At 28.0% G+C, this 18,793-nt stretch overlaps 3 protein-coding genes across 3 annotated transcripts; all 3 read left to right on the forward strand.

Annotated features, from left to right (window-relative positions):
• Positions 1–1,222: 1,222 nt before the first annotated feature.
• MKS88_005069 (uracil-DNA glycosylase) lies at positions 1,223–2,170 on the forward strand (the record flags this gene model as incomplete). Its single annotated transcript, XM_067218297.1, has 1 exon — positions 1,223–2,170. One exon carries the CDS (start codon positions 1,223–1,225, stop codon positions 2,168–2,170), a length of 948 nt encoding a protein of 315 aa, XP_067071444.1.
• Positions 2,171–3,173: 1,003 nt separating this feature from the next.
• Positions 3,174–9,471, forward strand: MKS88_005070 (ATP-dependent protease; the record flags this gene model as incomplete). Its single annotated transcript, XM_067218298.1, has 4 exons — positions 3,174–6,575; positions 7,810–7,873; positions 8,114–8,415; positions 9,043–9,471. 4 exons carry the CDS (start codon positions 3,174–3,176, stop codon positions 9,469–9,471), a joined length of 4,197 nt encoding a protein of 1,398 aa, XP_067071445.1.
• A 3,177-nt stretch (positions 9,472–12,648) lies between these two features.
• Positions 12,649–18,768, forward strand: MKS88_005071 (uncharacterized protein; the record flags this gene model as incomplete). The annotated part of the gene is made up of 3 exons (XM_067218299.1): positions 12,649–17,186; positions 17,273–17,334; positions 18,365–18,768. 3 exons carry the CDS (start codon positions 12,649–12,651, stop codon positions 18,766–18,768), a joined length of 5,004 nt encoding a protein of 1,667 aa, XP_067071446.1.
• Between the last annotated feature and the right edge of the window lie 25 nt (positions 18,769–18,793).

Genomic DNA, 18,793 nt, shown 5'->3' on the forward strand with positions numbered 1-18,793 from the left:
TAAATTATCACAAATTTTTGAAACATCAGTCTTCATGTATTTTTAATAAAATTTTATTATTTAAAAAGAACATATACATTCATATTCTTTTTTAAGAAATATTATCACGTTCACTTATAAAAAAAATACTTTAAATGGCAATACTGTGAAGTACATAAAGAACGAACAATATTTTTCTTTAAGAAAATATATGTTCTTTTCACCACTACAAAGATTTGTATTCAGAGAAATAGTACAAAAGGCTATCAGCCTTAAAGAATCTTTTTATGAACCCTTGAAAATTAATTAAAAAAAAAAAAAAAGATAAGAAAATGAAATTTCATACCACAAATTTTAATAAAAACTATACGAAAATAAGCATTATACGTTAAAATTTTCTGCCATGCTGAAAATGTAAAAATGGAAGAATGACTGTCGCTGCTCACGCATATACGCATATAATATATATATATATATGTACGTATGTACTTATGTGTATGTGTGTGTATGTTCATTTCTATTGCGTAAAACGAGCTACTTAAACATTTTAAAAAAATTTTCTTCTTTTTTATCTTTAATTATGAAAAAAATGAAATAATCACATATCAACATAGTTTAGTCCCTTTTCCTAATGTTACTCCATTTTTTCCTTCGTTTTATTTCATAATTCACAGGTACATAAACCAAACAATAATTGAGAAATATTTATGTTGAATGTGATCGAATTATTATAGGATCCTAAGTAATACACACTATAGAATAGCTTTTAATTTTACGCATAGAGAAATAATTAATATAAAGGTAATATATATTACACTGCATAGTTACATGGTTTTTTTTTTTTTTTTTTTTTTTTTTTTTATTATTAAACATAAAAAATGTCATAATTTCGAAGTTATTTACATTTCTCTCTATCGTAGCTTTAAACATATGTATTTATATTTGAAGAGAAGCATAAAAAAAATTTTATGGGAAAAAACAAATTTAGCAGTCATAACTCTCATCTTTTTCTTTCTTTTTTAATTTGATTATATATATATGTTTATGTATGTATTATATATTATGCAAAAAAATGTCATTTAATTAATTTTTTTTTTATGTGTCTAACAGCCTGTTTTCACGTATTTACACTTTAAATTTCCAAATTTGTTGCACAAGCAAATAGTTTTATTTAATTTATTTCATCTCAAAATTTCTCTTTTTTTTGGTATTTTCCATTCCATTTTAACTAGCTTTTTTACAAATGAATAAAATAAAAGTTCAAAAAAAAATTGATCACTTTTTTCCTATCAAAAGGAAAAAAAGTGTGACCGTAAGTAGTGAAAAGGGTGCAGATAATTCTTCAGACTCCGTTGTAAGTACTTGTTTTGAAAAGTTAGATAAGGAAAATGATTGGAAAAAAAGGAAAGTAAGCGATATGGAAGGATTAGAAAAAGATGATAAAATAGATTTAAATACTAAGGATGTTTTTAACGATATCTGTGAAATAAAAACTAAAAATGAAGGACCGTCTGATTATAGTTATATAGACGAGATTAAGAAATTAATGCACATAGAATGGTATGAACAGTTAAAGAACGAATTTAAAAAGAACTATTTTAAAAATATGTATTTGAAAATAAAAGAAGAAAGAAAAACTAAAGTTATATATCCACCTGAACATTTAGTTTTTAGTGCTTTTTTAAAAACGCCTTTATCAAATATAAAAGTAGTCATAGTTGGTCAAGACCCATATCATCAAAAAGGTCAGGCCATGGGATTATGTTTTTCTGTACCGGCTGGTATTAAAATACCTCCAAGCTTAAAAAATATTTTAAAAGAAATAAAACAAAAAAGTAATCATGGAAATTTAATTAGCTGGTCAGAACAAGGGGTATTCTTATTAAATACTTCTTTAACTGTTGAAGAAAATAAACCAGCTTCACACAAAAATTATGGATGGGAAACCTTTACTGATCAGGTTATTAATATTATAAATCAAAAGAAACAAAAAATTATTTTTATGTTATGGGGTAATTTTGCAATAAAAAAATGTTCAAAAATTGATACAAAGAAACATTTTATTTTAAAAGCTGGACATCCATCGCCTTTGAGTATAAAACATTTTGAGAATTGTGATCATTTCAACAAATGTAACAATATTCTTATTCAAAATAACTTGGACCCAATAAAATGGGAACTGCCCCAATGAGAAGGCTGAAGAAGAAAAACTGAAGGTAAGACGAAAAAACGATTAAATAAAACGAAGAAAAACAAAACAACCAAATTAGCAAAAGAGCAATTCCTTTGATTCTTATAAATATAACAGCTAGTTTGAAGACTTATTCATTCAAAAATGCGTCATCCATTTCTGTATATTTCGTTCATTTAGTTTTGCTTCGATATATTTACCTGAACGTTCATATTTTTTTTTTTTTTTTTTTTTTTATTATTTATTACTGTCACAATTTGTATGATATGTTTAAAAGGCCCTAGTGTACACTAATGTAACATTAATTTTAATGTTTTATAAAATTTCTGACACATTGTTACCCTTCCTTAATTTAGTAGCTTATCTTTTTTAATATGTTTTTGTATGCTCTTACTTAAACAAATCAACATAAAACTGATAATACGCTGAAGTGTGAACATTTTCGAAATGATTTAACAAAAAAATATGAACAGTACATGTTTTAAAATATAAATGCGAAAATGAAGTCGAGTTCATTTTTATATTTACAAATATGCGTAAATATTTGAGCATTCGTCTTTGAAACTCACATGGGGTATTATACCTATAGATCACAGTTAAATACTACTGACGTTTTTGTAGTCCTTTTTGCTCTTTTTTTTTTTTTTTTTTTTTTTTTTTTACTCTTTATTTTATTTCTACATGATTGTATTTATTTTATTTTTACGGGCTTGTATTTTATTTTATTTTTACATGTTTGTATTTTATTTTATTTTATTTCTGCGTGTTTGTATTTTTTTTTTTTTTTTTTTTCCTGTTTGTGCATTTTTGGCCTTTCATGTTACATGATTGTTTAGTCCTATATATTATCGCGTTTTATAACCATACAGTTTTGGTATATCATGTTAGTATGTGATATTAACATAGCATGTTAGCACACTGTAGTGCCACACTAAATCGTACTTCCTTACACAATTCGTTGTCATAACTTCCCTTACTTCTTTCCCTCGATTTGTTACGCCATATGCGTATGTCGCTTTATTTTGGAATTTTAAAATGTAGGGGAAGGGATCTTTTTAAAAACAATCGATTTTTCTATCGATCATCAAAGCATTATACAGACCCAAATGACATAGAATTAATAAAAGAAGTTAAAAGCTTTTCTCTTTTGAATAAACCACTTTTCCCAGGTCTTTCTTATGTACTTAATTGTGACAAAAGTATTGTCAAAATATTTGAAAATTATGAGAAAAAAATAAGCAAAAATATAAATACAAAAATAAATAAGAATAAAATATATGTAGGACTTTTTTTTAGTAGAAAAATAGAAAATGAATATACGTATAATTTGCTAAATGATGATCAATTTAGTGGCAATTTTCCTTTAAAAGGAAAAGAAAGTAAAGTAGAGGATAATGCAATTATAAGAAAAGATATAGACTACATAGACAATTTAAGTGATATATATGAGTATGGCTGTATTGGGTGCATTAGACACGTCCTGGAGGATGAAACTATGCCAAATGAAGAGGCATTATCAAAAGAAGTGGTAGAAGTGGCAGAAATAGCAGAATCGGAGGAGGGGGTAGTCGCAGCACGTACTGCGAATAAGAGGGGATGCGCAGCTAGAATTGGGAAAAACAGCGGTTGTGAGACAAGGCCGTGCCGCTACAGTGATAGTGATAGCACTGAAAGCACCGCGAATCATGTTCGTACAGATGCCAGCTGGAATAAGCACAAAATCATTAACGGGATGAACTTATCTCCCGTGAATAAACTGGGTTGTGTGTGCAGAATTGTGGTAGAGGTGCTAGAAAAGGTCAGAATAAAAAAATGGAAGGGTGACAATGTGGCAGAAATTGATATAGTAAAAAATGAAAGAAGACTAGAGGATAGGAACAACAAAAAGATAAAAGTATATCAAATGGAAATAGTAGATAAAATAAAAGAAATAATAAAACTAAATAGCGTAAATAGTGCTGAATATAACGTATTGTTAAAATATTATAATATAAAAAATGTACATAATTTAGTAAATTATGTAGGAAATGTAACTATAAACAAAAGGAGTGCCATCCAAAGTATGTTTGAGAAAAATAATTTAGAAGATCAATTAGAAAAATGTATACAATTATTAAACGAAGATATGTATATGTTAAAAATGAAAAAGGAATTAACGACAATGTTAAATGACAAATTTGAAAGAGAAAAAAAAGAGATAATATTAAAAGAACATATAGCCAATTTGACCAAAATGTTAGGACAAAAATCAGAACATGAAATTATATGTGAATCATTTTTAAATAAGTATAATTCGGTTAAACATATTCTAAGTGATGAAGTGGCAACATGTATATCACATGAAATTAATAAATTTTTATTATATAACGAAAAATGTAATGATTATTCATCAACTCATCAATATTTGCACACAGTTTTAAACATCCCCTATGGTAAATATGCTCCATTAAATGTTGATATAAATAAATGTGAGATGATATTACACAAAAGTCACTATGGATTAACAGATGTTAAACGGTATATACTGGAATATTTAGGTTTATATATATTAAATAAAAATGTGAAGCCCAAAATACTTTTATTAGTTGGATACCCAGGTATAGGCAAAACTTCTATATGTAGTTCAATTAGTACTTGTTTAAATATACCACAATATTTAATAAACATGAACAATATACATAACATGAATGATTTAATTGGACATAGAAAAACATATGTTAACAGCTATGAAGGAAAAATTGTCCACGCTCTCATATCTACAAAAGTTATGAATCCGTTAATAATTTTAGACGAATTCGATAAAATATCTTTTACGAATGCAAGTATTTATAATACCTTTCTGAACATTTTTGACATGAATCAAAATAAATTTTTCAGAGATCAATATATAAACATTCCTTTAGACATTTCGAACGTTTTCTTTATCTGTACAGCCAATTCAGTTGATAATATTCCGGATGTATTGTTAGATAGAATGGAAATAATTTATATATATCCTTATACTAATATAGAGAAAGTCCATATTTTTAAATATTATTTAAAAAAAACAATACAAGTACAAACAAGCATTACTAGTGTACATCTTGACCTGTCTGATGATCTTTTATTGTATATTATTCAAAATTATACTAATGAAAATGGTATCAGACAATTATATAGTATCCTATATAATATATATAAAAGAAGAGCATATATGCTATTAAAGGGAGTTACTAAAAAGATACAATTACATATGAAAAATCTGAACATTTTGAATTATTTTATAAGTTTAGAAAATATCAGGACAAAAAAGAACATACATAAGTTTCCATGCTTTGAAGGAACAGTAAAGTCGCTGGCATTTACAGACTCTGGGGGGCAAATAGTAACCATAGAAGTAACAAGTTTAACCAATAAAACTTTATCAAATAATGCATCAGATAGTGTGTATTCTACTAACCAACTAGGGTTAATAAGACATGGTACATTTAGAAATGAAACCAGTTCGCTGTACTACAAAAGGGATAATCTAAATACTGATGGGGGTATGGTCAATAATATGCATAGTAGAATCGGAAATTCCCCCTACATTAATAAGGTCAATATGTTTTCGGATAAATACAATTCTGTAGAATGCATAAGCAATGCGAACCACTACGGAGAAGGAGGTGGACGTAGCATTTACGGAAGCTACAGTCACAACAACGATGATGATGAAAATTTCAACATAGTAAGGGAAGAGAACAATGAGCATAGTACGCATATAAGTGGGAGCTATTTGGATAATAGGGTGGGAAACAAGACGGTTGATTTGATCGACTATAGGATGGTTGATGAGACCGACTACAGGGCGGGTGACAGACAGATCTGCAGGGAGCAGCATAAAAAGCGAAATTCATACATGAAAAACGGAGGGAACCAGAGAAGGAACAATTCAAATTGTAATATCATTATAACTGGAAATGTGGGTAAGATAATGCAAGAAAGTATAATAATAGCAAATACGTATAGTTCTAATTTATTAAATAAAATACTTCCACATTTTGAAAAAGAATATTTACATATAAATTTAAGTGAATGTGATATAAAGAAAGATGGACCAAGTGCAGGTATAAATTTCGTAACCTCCATATTATCCTATTATCTAAAAATTGTAGTGGATAATTCTATATGTATGACTGGTGAAATCAACTTAAATGGTAGTATTTTAAAAATAGGAGGGTTAATGGAAAAAATTATACTAGCTAAAAATTTTGGTATACGTACATTAATAATACCGACAGATAATGCCCAAGAATGTGAACTATTACCACAATACATAAAAGAAAATATACGTATATTATATGTTTATCACTACCATCAAATTTTTAACCTTCTTTTTAACAAGTATGAGAGGTGTGACCCCTGGGTGTATCCCCATAAGTTGGTCCGTTGAATCTGCACATGTGTATATACACATATACATATATATATATATATATATATAACCTACATACCATATATAACATCTATAACATACATACTTATGTGTAATATTATCAAGCTTTAGATTTTCGAGTTTCACGTCCTATATATATATACATTGCTGTATGACGCCGTTGTAGCATTATCCTATTTCCCTTTTTTGAAATCTTCAATGTTGAATTTTTTTATTTTCATTTTATTGCTATATATCTTAGCGATTCTTGAGCCATTATTTCGCGAGTTTTAGAACATTTTTTCTTTTTTTCCCGATTACTTCCCCATTTTTAAATACATCTATAACAATTCAAAGAAAACTTGTTTTCATCTTTTCCTTTCAAAGGCAACATGTTAAAAATTATTTTCAAAAATAGCTAATGTAAACGAAAATATGGGGTTGTCCTTTTCTAAATTTTAAATCCTTATCTTATATTTGATATTTCTCCTCCTACTAATTTGGCACCATAATCAGTGCTCTTAAAATTTCCTATTCAATCTTAGTCGTTTTCTTTTTTTTTTTTTTTTTTTTTTTTTTTTTTTTCATCATACGTAATTATAGTAAGGTGAGTTTAATAATATAGATTGTCCTATGTAAGGAGTACTATAATACATATTTTTTTATTTACAATTTTATGATAAAAAGTTGTTTAATTTTATGCATGTTATGTCGAAATATGTCACTTCATCATTTTTGCATTATAAAAAAAATGTAGAAGCATATTTTTTTTATATATTATAACAAAAAAAAAAAAAAAAAAAAAAAAAAGAAAAATACTACCTGAATATTTACTCACCCTTTATTTATATTACACCATACGCATTACTTTTATATAAAATTGTAAATAATATGCTATACATAAAATGTAATAATTCGTATTTTTTTTTTTTTTTTTTTTTTTTTTATTAGTCCTTTTTGTTGTATTTATTATTAACGAATATATATATAACAGTCTGGCCATTTACTATGGTGACACAATTATAATTTTGAAAAAAACAGTTTTACTCCTTTTATCTATTCCTTTTTTTTTTTTTTACTCCTTTTATCTATTCCTTTTTTTTCACTCCTTTTATCTATTCCTTTTTTTTTTACTCTTTTTATCTATTCCTTTTTTTTTTACTCTTTTTATCTATTCCTTTTTTTTTATTCCCTTTTTTTATTCCCTTTTTTTATTCCCTTTTTTTATTCCATTTTGTTCAAGAAATCAATTTCTATAAGATTTCACGTATCATATATAAAAATAGAGAGAATCTTAACACCCAAAAGTAAATTTAAGTATTTTAAAAATTGACTGAAAATTTAAAGGGGAGTTTTACAAAAATATTACAAATTGAATTTCTAAAAGGTGGAAAGGTGAAGGAAACTCATTTTTTTTTTTTTTTTAATTTTTTTTCTTTGAGAAAGAATAAATTAATTTTTAAAAGAAGAAGGATATAGAACTACTTAGAGCGCAGGAAAAGAATTGTATCCCACACATCCGTCTTTATAGAATCAATTCTTTTCAGTCCGTCTTTATAGAATTCATTTGACGTGTAAAGAGAGAGACACCAAGCAAGGAGTAAGAAGAAAAAAGGGTACAAGGAATACAACACATACAAGAAACAAACGAGATAATAACGATAAAAAGAATAAGCAAATGGGGAAGAATTCACGCTTAGAAACGTGGTTACAGTACCGAGTAAGGGTTACTATAAGCGACACAAGGTACTTTGTTGGTACCTTTCTTTCCTATGACAGACATATGAATTTAGTTTTAGTAGACACGGAGGAGTTTCGAAAAGTAAAGAGTCAGGAGAATTCTTTTAAGGTAAATTTTGCTATAGCGTTTATTGTGCGTACTGCAAAAAAATAAAAAATAAAAAATAAAAACAAAAATAAAAACAAAAATAAAAACAAAAATAAAAACAAAAATAAAAGCAAAAATAAAAACAAAAATAAAAACAAAAATAAAAGCAAAAATAAAAACAAAAATAAAAACAAAAATAAAAGCAAAAATAAAAACAAAAATAAAAACAAAAATAAAAGCAAAAATAAAAACAAAAATAAAAACAAAAATAAAAACAAAAATAAAAACAAAAATAAAAACAAAAATAAAAACAAAAATAAAAATATAAAATGAATGAATAGATAAAAAAAGTAGATAAATAAGGAGATTATAAGCCATATATTTAATAACCTCGTCCACAATTTGCTACTCTACATTTTGCGTAGATCGCTCTATGCTGCTTACATGTATATATTTGGTGCACATATAGCATTTAGTTTTATGGTGGTACGAGGGTCTTCACCAGCAAAATGTGTGAAACACGGCGTATTCCAATTTTTTACGTTATTTTTATGAGGACAGCAATTTCAAAAATTTTTCATAATTTTTTCATTTTTCGCATAATTTTTTTGAAATTTTTTTTTTTTTGACATTTTTTCCCATTTTTAGGAAATAAAGAGAGTAGTAGGTTTGATTTTAATACGAGGAGAGAACGTTGTTTCTTTTACGGCTGAACGAGCTCCAGTCAATAAGAAGTCCATGACTAACGTTGTGAATAAAGGCATAGCAACTGGAAGAGGTGTACCATTAAATAATTATGTACCAATGCAGGGCAATTTTAACGCAAATTTAACAAATCCAATAAGTAATATGCCAACAGGTATGGTATTAAATGCAGGTACAACAAAAAATTTAACTCCAGCTGTTAACCCGAATTTTAGATCGCCAAATATGCCTTTAAATAATCAAAGACAAATGGTGCCTATGAATATGCAAATGAATCAACCACTTGGAAACACAAATAATACACAGCAAAGAATTTTACCACAAATTCCTACGCAGCTTCCCTTCCCCCCTAATATGAAACCTCCAACATAATATTTTTTTTTTTTTTTTTTTTTAAATGACTTGTCTGGTGTGCTATACCAACCATTTGTCCTTTTTTTGAGGTTCCGATGAAACGATGAGTGCTGGGATATGTATATGGACATATATATACATGTGTGCATATGAGAAAGTATATAGAAGCACATGTACATATATGTATGCACATGAGAAAGTATGTAAGTACGTGTACATATATGTATGCACAATCATAAACGAGGGGGGAGGGGGGAAAAAAAGAAAAAAACAGGTTCAGTTGAATAATGGCGAAACAGCGATATACCTTATGGACAATGTGTGAACATCATAACGAAGTTACTTCAACATAAAATTCTTTTTTAGAATTTGCAAATAACACATTATGTGTAAAGAATCATTTTAATTACATTTGCTTATATGTGCACATATGCATATACACATATATGTACATGAACATACACATATGCATATACACATATATATACATGAACATACACATATGCATATACACATATATATACATGAACTTACACATATGCATATACACATATATATACATGAACATACACATATGCATATACACATATATATACATGAACATACACATATGCATATACACATATATATACATGAACATACACATATGCATATACACATATATGTACATGAACATACACATATGCATAATAAATGTTTGTTTTCATTTGATCATGATAAATTGTGTAGGTGTGTGAGGTTATCATTTTTACGTGTTTACGTTTTTTTTTTATTATTATATATTTGTAAAAAATTATTAAAAATGTTCATTTTATTTTATTTTATTTTTTTTTATATTTCCACTTTTACTTTACTAATTATAACTAGAGACAGTTGATATTAATATTTATCTCTTTCTATTTTCAAATCTTTCTTTAAAACTTGGAGAACTTCCTTTTATAAAATTTTTCAAGCATGCATTAGGGATTATAATTTTGTTATTACCATGTTCATAATTTTGTTCTGGTGTAACTATTCACCATCTGAGGAATTTCCCATTTCCCTGTTTCGAAGAAATTGTACGGACGTGTGTTTCTACTCTACATTGTCAAGTTTTCCTGTGTTAATTAGATGCTTCAAAATTGCTCACATTTGTACTTACATATATAGATATATATATACGTATATACGTGCATAATATATATATATATTGCAATATTGTGCCATTTAGCATATACGTTATACCACCTATATATGCACAATCCCAGTTTTATGTATTTAAAAAAAAAAAAAGTGGGAATTGTGTCTTTCATTAAAACTAAAATAAATAATTGTATCGTATGTAAAAATTTTAGCAGCATAGCTTTTTCTATTATGGCATAGTTACATAAAGGAATGTAAAAAAAATAAAGAGCTGTTTTATTATACCGTGTTTAGCTTTATCATACTTTATTTAGCTTTACTTTGATATTTGCTTTGTTCTGTTCTTTCCTTTTTTGTTTCATTTCATATGGAACAGCATTACATGTGGACGGCTATCACGTATGGTATTTACCTGATGCTCTTTACCGATGGAAGAACAGTCATGTGAGATACATAATTTTATTTAAATATTGTCCAAATAAAAATAAATGCAGAAAATAATTTTAACCAATTTTAAATACAGTGCAAACAGGGTTTGAATTACTTTTACATTACTACTTTAAAAATAATTTTACGATGCATGGATGAGGAACATTCTATATATATACATATATATCTATATATACATGATGCAGAACTTTATTAGCATTTTTCTTCTTTTCGGCTTAAAATGTATTTGTTCATATTTTTGAAAAATATAATAAAAAGAATTAAGCAAGAAGAAATTTCACAAAAAAAAAAAAAAAAAAAAAGTGTAAAAGGTAATAATAACAAGAAAATGCTAAATTTAAAAAAGAAAACTTGGGGTTATATTTCATTACAGCATATTAAAAGACTTAAAATTTTGATTATCACTACTACAACTGTTGCTCATTAAATTTTTTTTTTTTTTTTTTTTTTTATCTTAATTACATAATATATGCAATTACATTACGCACGCAATAAAATAGGGAAAAGAGGATGGGGGAAAAAATATATCAAAACCTAAAATAGAGAAAAAAAAAGAAGAAATGAAAAAAAAAAAAAAAATATATAATATTAAATTAATTCAACTTAATCCTAATTACAAGAAAATCTAATTAAATCATATTAGTAATAGAGATGACCTTTAGTGCTAATTGTTTTGAAAGTATAAAAAAAATTTATACAACAAAATTGGGTTTATGTACTTACATATTTATATATATATATATATATATATATATACATACATGTATACATGCATACGTGGATATTTAACTGTAGTATGTAACATCACTAATTTAACGGGAACACAACACAAACATATAGAAGAAACAAATAAAGCTAAAAATAAATACATCTTTGTATGAAGATTTTAAATTATTTATTTTATTATAATTTTGATTTGTACCTCGAACATTGAAGGCTGTAACGTAAATAATTGAGCTACGCCATTCCATTTATATAAATAAATATATATATACATATATATATAAACACATTCGCCGGTATATTCTTCCCTAGCGGTTTTTTACATGCCACATTTATTTTTACTAAGGGATAAGGCAAGCGCCTGTTCGTCGTACTGCATGTATACATATGTATATGTGTATGTATATGTATATGTATATGTATATATATATATATATGCTTATATGTCTGTACGTATACACGAGTAAATTTACATGTGTATATACATGCACATGTACTTTTAACTATGTTTTATTTTAACTGGTAAATGTACAATATTTGCTTACAACTGACTATGATACAAATGAAATTGAAAAAGTCCTCCTGAAATAGTAGAAATTTAAAAAAAAAAAAAAAAATTAATAAAAAAAAACGGAAAAAAAAAAACGAAAAAAAAAAAACGGAAAAAAAAAAACGGAAAAAACAAAACGGAAAAAGCAAAACGGAAAAAGCAAAACGGAAAAAGCAAAACGGAATAAGCAAAACGGAATAAGCTAAACGGAATAAGCAAAACGGAATAAGCAAAACGGAATAAGCAAAACGGAATAAGCAAAACGGAAAAACACAAAAAGTCAAAACGCAAAAAGTCAAAACGCAAAAACATTAGTGCCAGAAATACACAAAAATACATGAGGCAAAATTATGAGTTTTCTGAAAGGGAAAATTCATGTTTCTATTTTGAATAAGTTTGTTGATTTTTACGCAGAAAAAAATTATGAACGTGTTCAGAACATTTCGGTAGCGAATAACAATGAATTTAAAAAAAAGAAAAGACAACATGCATCGAGTAGATATGTTGAAGAGGACGAAAAAAATATAGGGAGAAAGAGGAAAGATTTTCTTAGAAAAAAGCGGAAAAAAGAATGTGAGAAAGAATTAATTAAATATAATATAAAATGTAGGAAAATAAAGAAAGTCATAAGTAGGAAGAAAAGGAAAAATGAAGACGAAAAGGAATACATACCTTTCCAAGGAAAACAGAACAAGGAAAAATTTAGTGCTTCTTCAGTTGAAGGGAGCGAAAATGAAAAGACATTAATCGACAAAATGGAGGAGGAAAAAACATGTATTTTATCGAAAAATCATGGCAATGTGTTGTCAAGTAAATTAAAGAGGATTAACAAAATAAAAAATTATAGGAGTAATAAAAAAAGTAATAAAAAGTTCACAAGGAGTAAAATAAAAAAAAATTTACATCCTCTGTTGAATAATGGAAAGAATATATTTCTTAATAGAGGATTGAGTCATTATTATCATCTAGCTAATTCTTATAAAAAATTTTTAAAAATTAAAAAAAAAAACAAGAGCATGGAAAAGAATTTTGAAAATAGTATAATTGGGGGAAAATTAAGCAGAACAAAACTAATTACTTCGAAGAATGACTCACCATCACCTACATTAAGGGATGACGAAAATGTAAATAAAGAACAGGAGAAGCAGTTATGTGTTAAAGGAAGAGTAAGAAATGGGTTAAAAGCAACTGACCTAGGTGAAATAAGTGAAAAGAAGATGAAGCAGAAGAAGGAAAAAAAAAAAAAAGATAAAACTTCATCCACGGGAAAAGATTATTGTAAAAAAAGAAAATATCAGTCCCCTCCTCAAACAGATGAAAACATGCAGTTTATTATGTGTAGCAGTTTGGAGGAGCGGTATAAAAGAAACACAAGTAAAACGGAAAATTTGAAAAATAAGAAAATTTCGGTAAAATACAGAATAAAAACTTCAAACACAGTAAGTAGAGATGATTGTACAAAATTTTCAAAAAATATAGAAAAATATGGCGTTAATAATAAAATGAAAAAGGACAAACAAAGAGTGAAGAGAAAAAAGAGCGAAATGATGAACAGGTTTAGGTCTAGTATAAACCAGAGCGTTTATTGTCAGGTCGAGGAAAATATACCGAAAGGATGTACGAGTATTACGCAAGGCACTAACAATACGCAAGATAAAATGGATATTTTTACTTCAAACCCGCATAGCAAAGGGGGGGGGAAAAATAATTCTGAAACTGAACACATTAGTTATGAAAATGATAGTAGTAGTAGTAGTAGTCATTTCGAAGGATCAACGAGTGATATACATGACAGTTTTAGTATCAACCATGATGAGAGGAAAGACCGAAATATTATAGAAAGTGCACAAAAAAAGAAGAGAAAGAAGAAAAAACCGCAAAAAGGAAAGGAAGATATATATAAAGATAACAGTATCATAAATGAATGCAAAAGGAAAGATAACAAGTATAATATCGTTAATGTTACTTCGATCAATGAATTAGTCGAGAGGGGGGTGCGAATCGAAAAAGAGGAGAGACAAGAAGAAAAACAGGTACAACAGGTACAACAGGTACAACAGGTACAACAGATACAACAGGTACAACAGGTACAACAGATACAACAGGTACAACAGGTACAACAGGTACAACAGGTACAACAGGTACAACAGGTACAACAGGTACAACAGGTACAACAGGTACAACAGGTACAACAGGTACAACAGGTACAACAGGTACAACAGGTACAACAGGTACAACAGATACAACAGGTACAACAGGTACAACAGGTACAACAGATACAAAATCAAAATATGCAGTATATGAAGGAAGGCAGGGAGACCACTTGTTATATCACACAATATAGCAGCAGAGAAGCTGGAAATAACGAATGTTTAAAAAAGGGCGATAGTAACCTTAGTAATTCCAGTGATGGACGAACAAATGTAATTCGTGTGGAGGGGACAAAAAGTACAAAGGGTGAAGAAGATGGGAAAAAGGAAGCTATAGGGGTGAATATCAGGAACGAGGGCAACATCCCTACTGATAATAGGAACAAAGAAAATAACACCACCATTGTTAACAGGAACAGTGAAAACGACTCTACTAGTGTTAACAGGAAGGATGCAGAAAATCCGGCGCTTAACAAGCGCTCAGTGCAGATGGACTGCGCAGAAAAGGGATTTGGGAAAGCGCTGCTAGACAGTAGTAGTAGTAATGGTTTGAATTTAAAAGAGTACCTAATATTAAAGGAGATAAAAACCAAGGAAGATAATGAAATGATTCATCTAAATTTGGATTCAACATTTTTTGTATCAAAAGGGGCAGGATTATATAACTATGGTCAGAATATATGTTTTTTTAATAGTATTATCCAAACGTTTATAAGGATCCCATACGTTTGTAAAGATTTACTTAATAAATTACATTCTCTAAATTGCGAAAAAAAGAAAAGTCGAGTATTTTGTTTCTATTGTTTATTCGAACAGTTCGCTTGTACTATTATATCAAAAAGATGTGTAATAAAAAATATATTAATTCCATATATTAAAAAATATATATGTAATAGTTATCATATAGGGTATCAAGAAGATGTACATGAGTATTTGAGATATTTTTTATGTTCTTTAGAAAAATCTTCTTTTTATTCTTCTATATATATTCAAAAAATGTTCACAGGAGTAACAAAGAATGTAACTATATGTATGAAATGTAATAATGTTTCTTTAAAATATGAACAATATTATGAATTAGCTTTAGATATAAGTTCTTCTAATAATTTAGAGGAAGCATTAAAAAAATTTTTATCCAAAGAAATGCTTATGGGAGATAATGGATATTTTTGTGAAAAATGTGGTAAGAAAAAAAAAGCTACTAAACAATGTGTTATTAATAAATTACCAAGAGTATTAACAATTCAGGTAAAAAGATTTTTTATGAATTCTAAACATCATGTTGTCAAAAATCATAAATATCTTTCCTACCCATTATACTTAGATATGAAATATTATGTAAATAACTATGATTTATTTGAAAATAATTTTAATAATAATGTCATATCGTTATATGAAAAAATGAACAAAAATGGAAATAGCCAAAATAGTCATCTTATTAAAGAACACACTACTACTGTTCTTAATTATAAAAATTACAACAACGCTATTGGTGAGTTACGTTTTAACGGTTTAAATATTAGTAGAAGACATTTACATATGAGGAATATGTCAAATGAAGAGAAACGAGAATCTTTCTTTAGAAATGACAACAATACTCCGTATGAAGACGCAGTTCGAACGAGGTACTGCAGTGTATGGGCTGATATACCCCATGTTCGTGCAGGTTCCAACTACAACAACTACAGCTGCCATAATGATAATGATAATAATTGTAATAATAATGATAATGAGAAGAATGATAATAATTGTAATAATAATGATAATGAGAAGAATTATAATAATTGTAATAATAATGATAATAATGATAATAATAATAATAATAGCAACAACAATAATAATAAGAATAATAATAATAATGAGAAGAATGATAATAAGAATAATAATAATAATGAGAAGAATGATAACAAAAGGGCTTGTGGTGGATACATGGACACGTGCAGCAGCATGCGTGTTTTAAAAGAAATAGAAAGCATGCTCACCAATTTAAAAAGGGAAATATATCGGAAGCAAATGAACAGAAAGGATTCCACATCCAACTTGAAAGACCTTATAATTGAAAAAAGAAAAAGTATTATGAACGAGTTAAGAAAAATAAGATACACTAAATTTTACAAAGATGTTCTTCTAACTATATGCAAAGACTTTAACACAATGAACTATTATGTTAAGACGAATTGTGAAAATAAAAATGTTAGCCAAAAAACTGTTTTGTTGAAGTACAAGGTTGACTATTACCACAAGAGGGGGGGTTATCAGCAATACAGGAGCAGGGGTAGAAAGCAGTTATATATGGCATGTGAAGGATCCAGTGGTGCAAGTAATGCGCGTGATGCGGAAAGACAAAGCGACTATGGAAAACTGGACGAACAGAGAAGAAGAAACAATTTGAACAATTCCATTAATGAAGAGAATGGCTATTTCTCTTACGAGCTAACAGGCCTAATTAAGCATCTCGGATCTGGAACGGAATATGGTCATTACGTTGCCCTCACAAAATCGAACAATAATATTTATTTGCAATGTGATGATAATAATATTTCTTATATTAACAAGCATGACATACTAAATTGTGTAAAGAATGCCTATGTGTTTATATATACTTGCATCAATCCTGGTTTCATTGACTTTTATAATAAATACATTGATGTTTCGGAAAAAAAAAAATTTAATATAAATTTACCTGTATTCGAAAAGCGCGTTGAATTTAAGGAGCGAATAACAATGCCCAAGAAGATGTTCATAAGCAAGTCTCTCCACTACTAATTTTGTTTTGCATTCTATTACGGGGTCGTCCCATATCTTCATATTAAGGATTATGAAGATATGCAGAGATGAACACACGGACAGATGCATTGAGTGAAGATGAAATGAAAGATTGGCTAGGTTAAATTATTTCGTAATACCTTGGCACATATAACATGAAAATATTTAAAGCAGAAAAACAACCACATTGAAAGGCTACGTTGAATGCTTATGCCTACATGTTGGATCCACCCGATAATTTACATACACACCACGCAAAAATAAAAGAAAAGAAGAAATGGGATGAGATCAAAATAAGAGTAGATCAGACGAGATAATGAAAATGTGGAATTTACTTGGGGACGGGGCGTACATATAAAGGATGTACGAAAAATGCGTGGTTTATTTTTTGAGAATATTTTAATTTATAAAAAAGAAACATTCCCTTGATAATATTCTCGATTTTAGTTAATACACTTGAGTATTATTTGTGTTTGGAACTACCTTTTAAAATACATTATAATTCGTTTTTATCATGTTTCTGTTTCGTAATAATTTGTTTTAAATATCCTTCTTGCTATATATATAGCTGGTATATAAACGGCGTGCATACATAGTAACTGTGTATAAAACATATATACTTTGTAAGGAGTTAGAGATATTAAAAGGACTTATGAGATGAAGAATGGTTAATGAATCGTGTATGGTTGTAGCATGTTTGTTGATGGCTGCTTGTTGAAGACACAGTCCATCTCTTTTGTTCAGTAACAAAAAAAAAAAAAAAAAAAAAAAAAAAAAAAAAACTGGCACTTCTGTTATATTAAGAGGGGTATTTTGCCCCGCCATTTTGATGATTAATTTATGCTTAAGTTTTTAAATTAAATAGCCATTTTAGTTACACCAGAGTTTGATCATACAGAATTTTTACTTTTATTCCTATTTTTATTCCCATTTTTATTCCTATTTTTATTCCTATTTTTTTTTTTTTTTTTTTTTTTCTTTCCCATGCTGCCAATTCATATTTGTTTTAATTAAAATTATTTTCTGCCAAACTGCAAAAATTCGATTTTCCCCTCCATTAACAGTTTTTATTATTCAGAATTTGAATATTTATTTTCATAAATAAATTTTTTGTACCTTTATTAAATCGAATTCGTCCTGCAGTATCAAGGGGTCCTATGGTTACTTGGCTTAACATTCCTTTACAGCAGTATTAGCAGAGTTTGCAGTATTAGCAGCGTTTGCAGTATTAGTAGTGTTTGCAGTATTAGCAGCGTTTGCAGTATTAGTAGTGTTTGCAGTATTAGTAGTGTTTGCAGTATTAGTAGTGTTTGCAGTATTAGTAGTGTTTGCAGTATTAGCAGTGTTTGCAGTATTAGCAGTGTTTGCAGTATTAGCAGTGTTTGCAGTATTAGCAGTGTTTGCAGTATTAGCAGTGTTTGCAGTATTAGCAGTGTTTGCAGTATTAGCAGTATGCGCATGTATATATATATGGATACACCTTGTACTCTTCTAAAATGGCGACTTACCCGCACCCCCAAAAGTTTGAATCATTTTTCTCGTATTAATAATTAGAATAGGGTTGGAGATTTTGGTTACC

This window comes from Plasmodium brasilianum, chromosome 13 (genome assembly GCF_023973825.1).
Source record: "Plasmodium brasilianum strain Bolivian I chromosome 13, whole genome shotgun sequence".
Taxonomy (NCBI): Eukaryota; Apicomplexa; class Aconoidasida; order Haemosporida; family Plasmodiidae; genus Plasmodium; species Plasmodium brasilianum.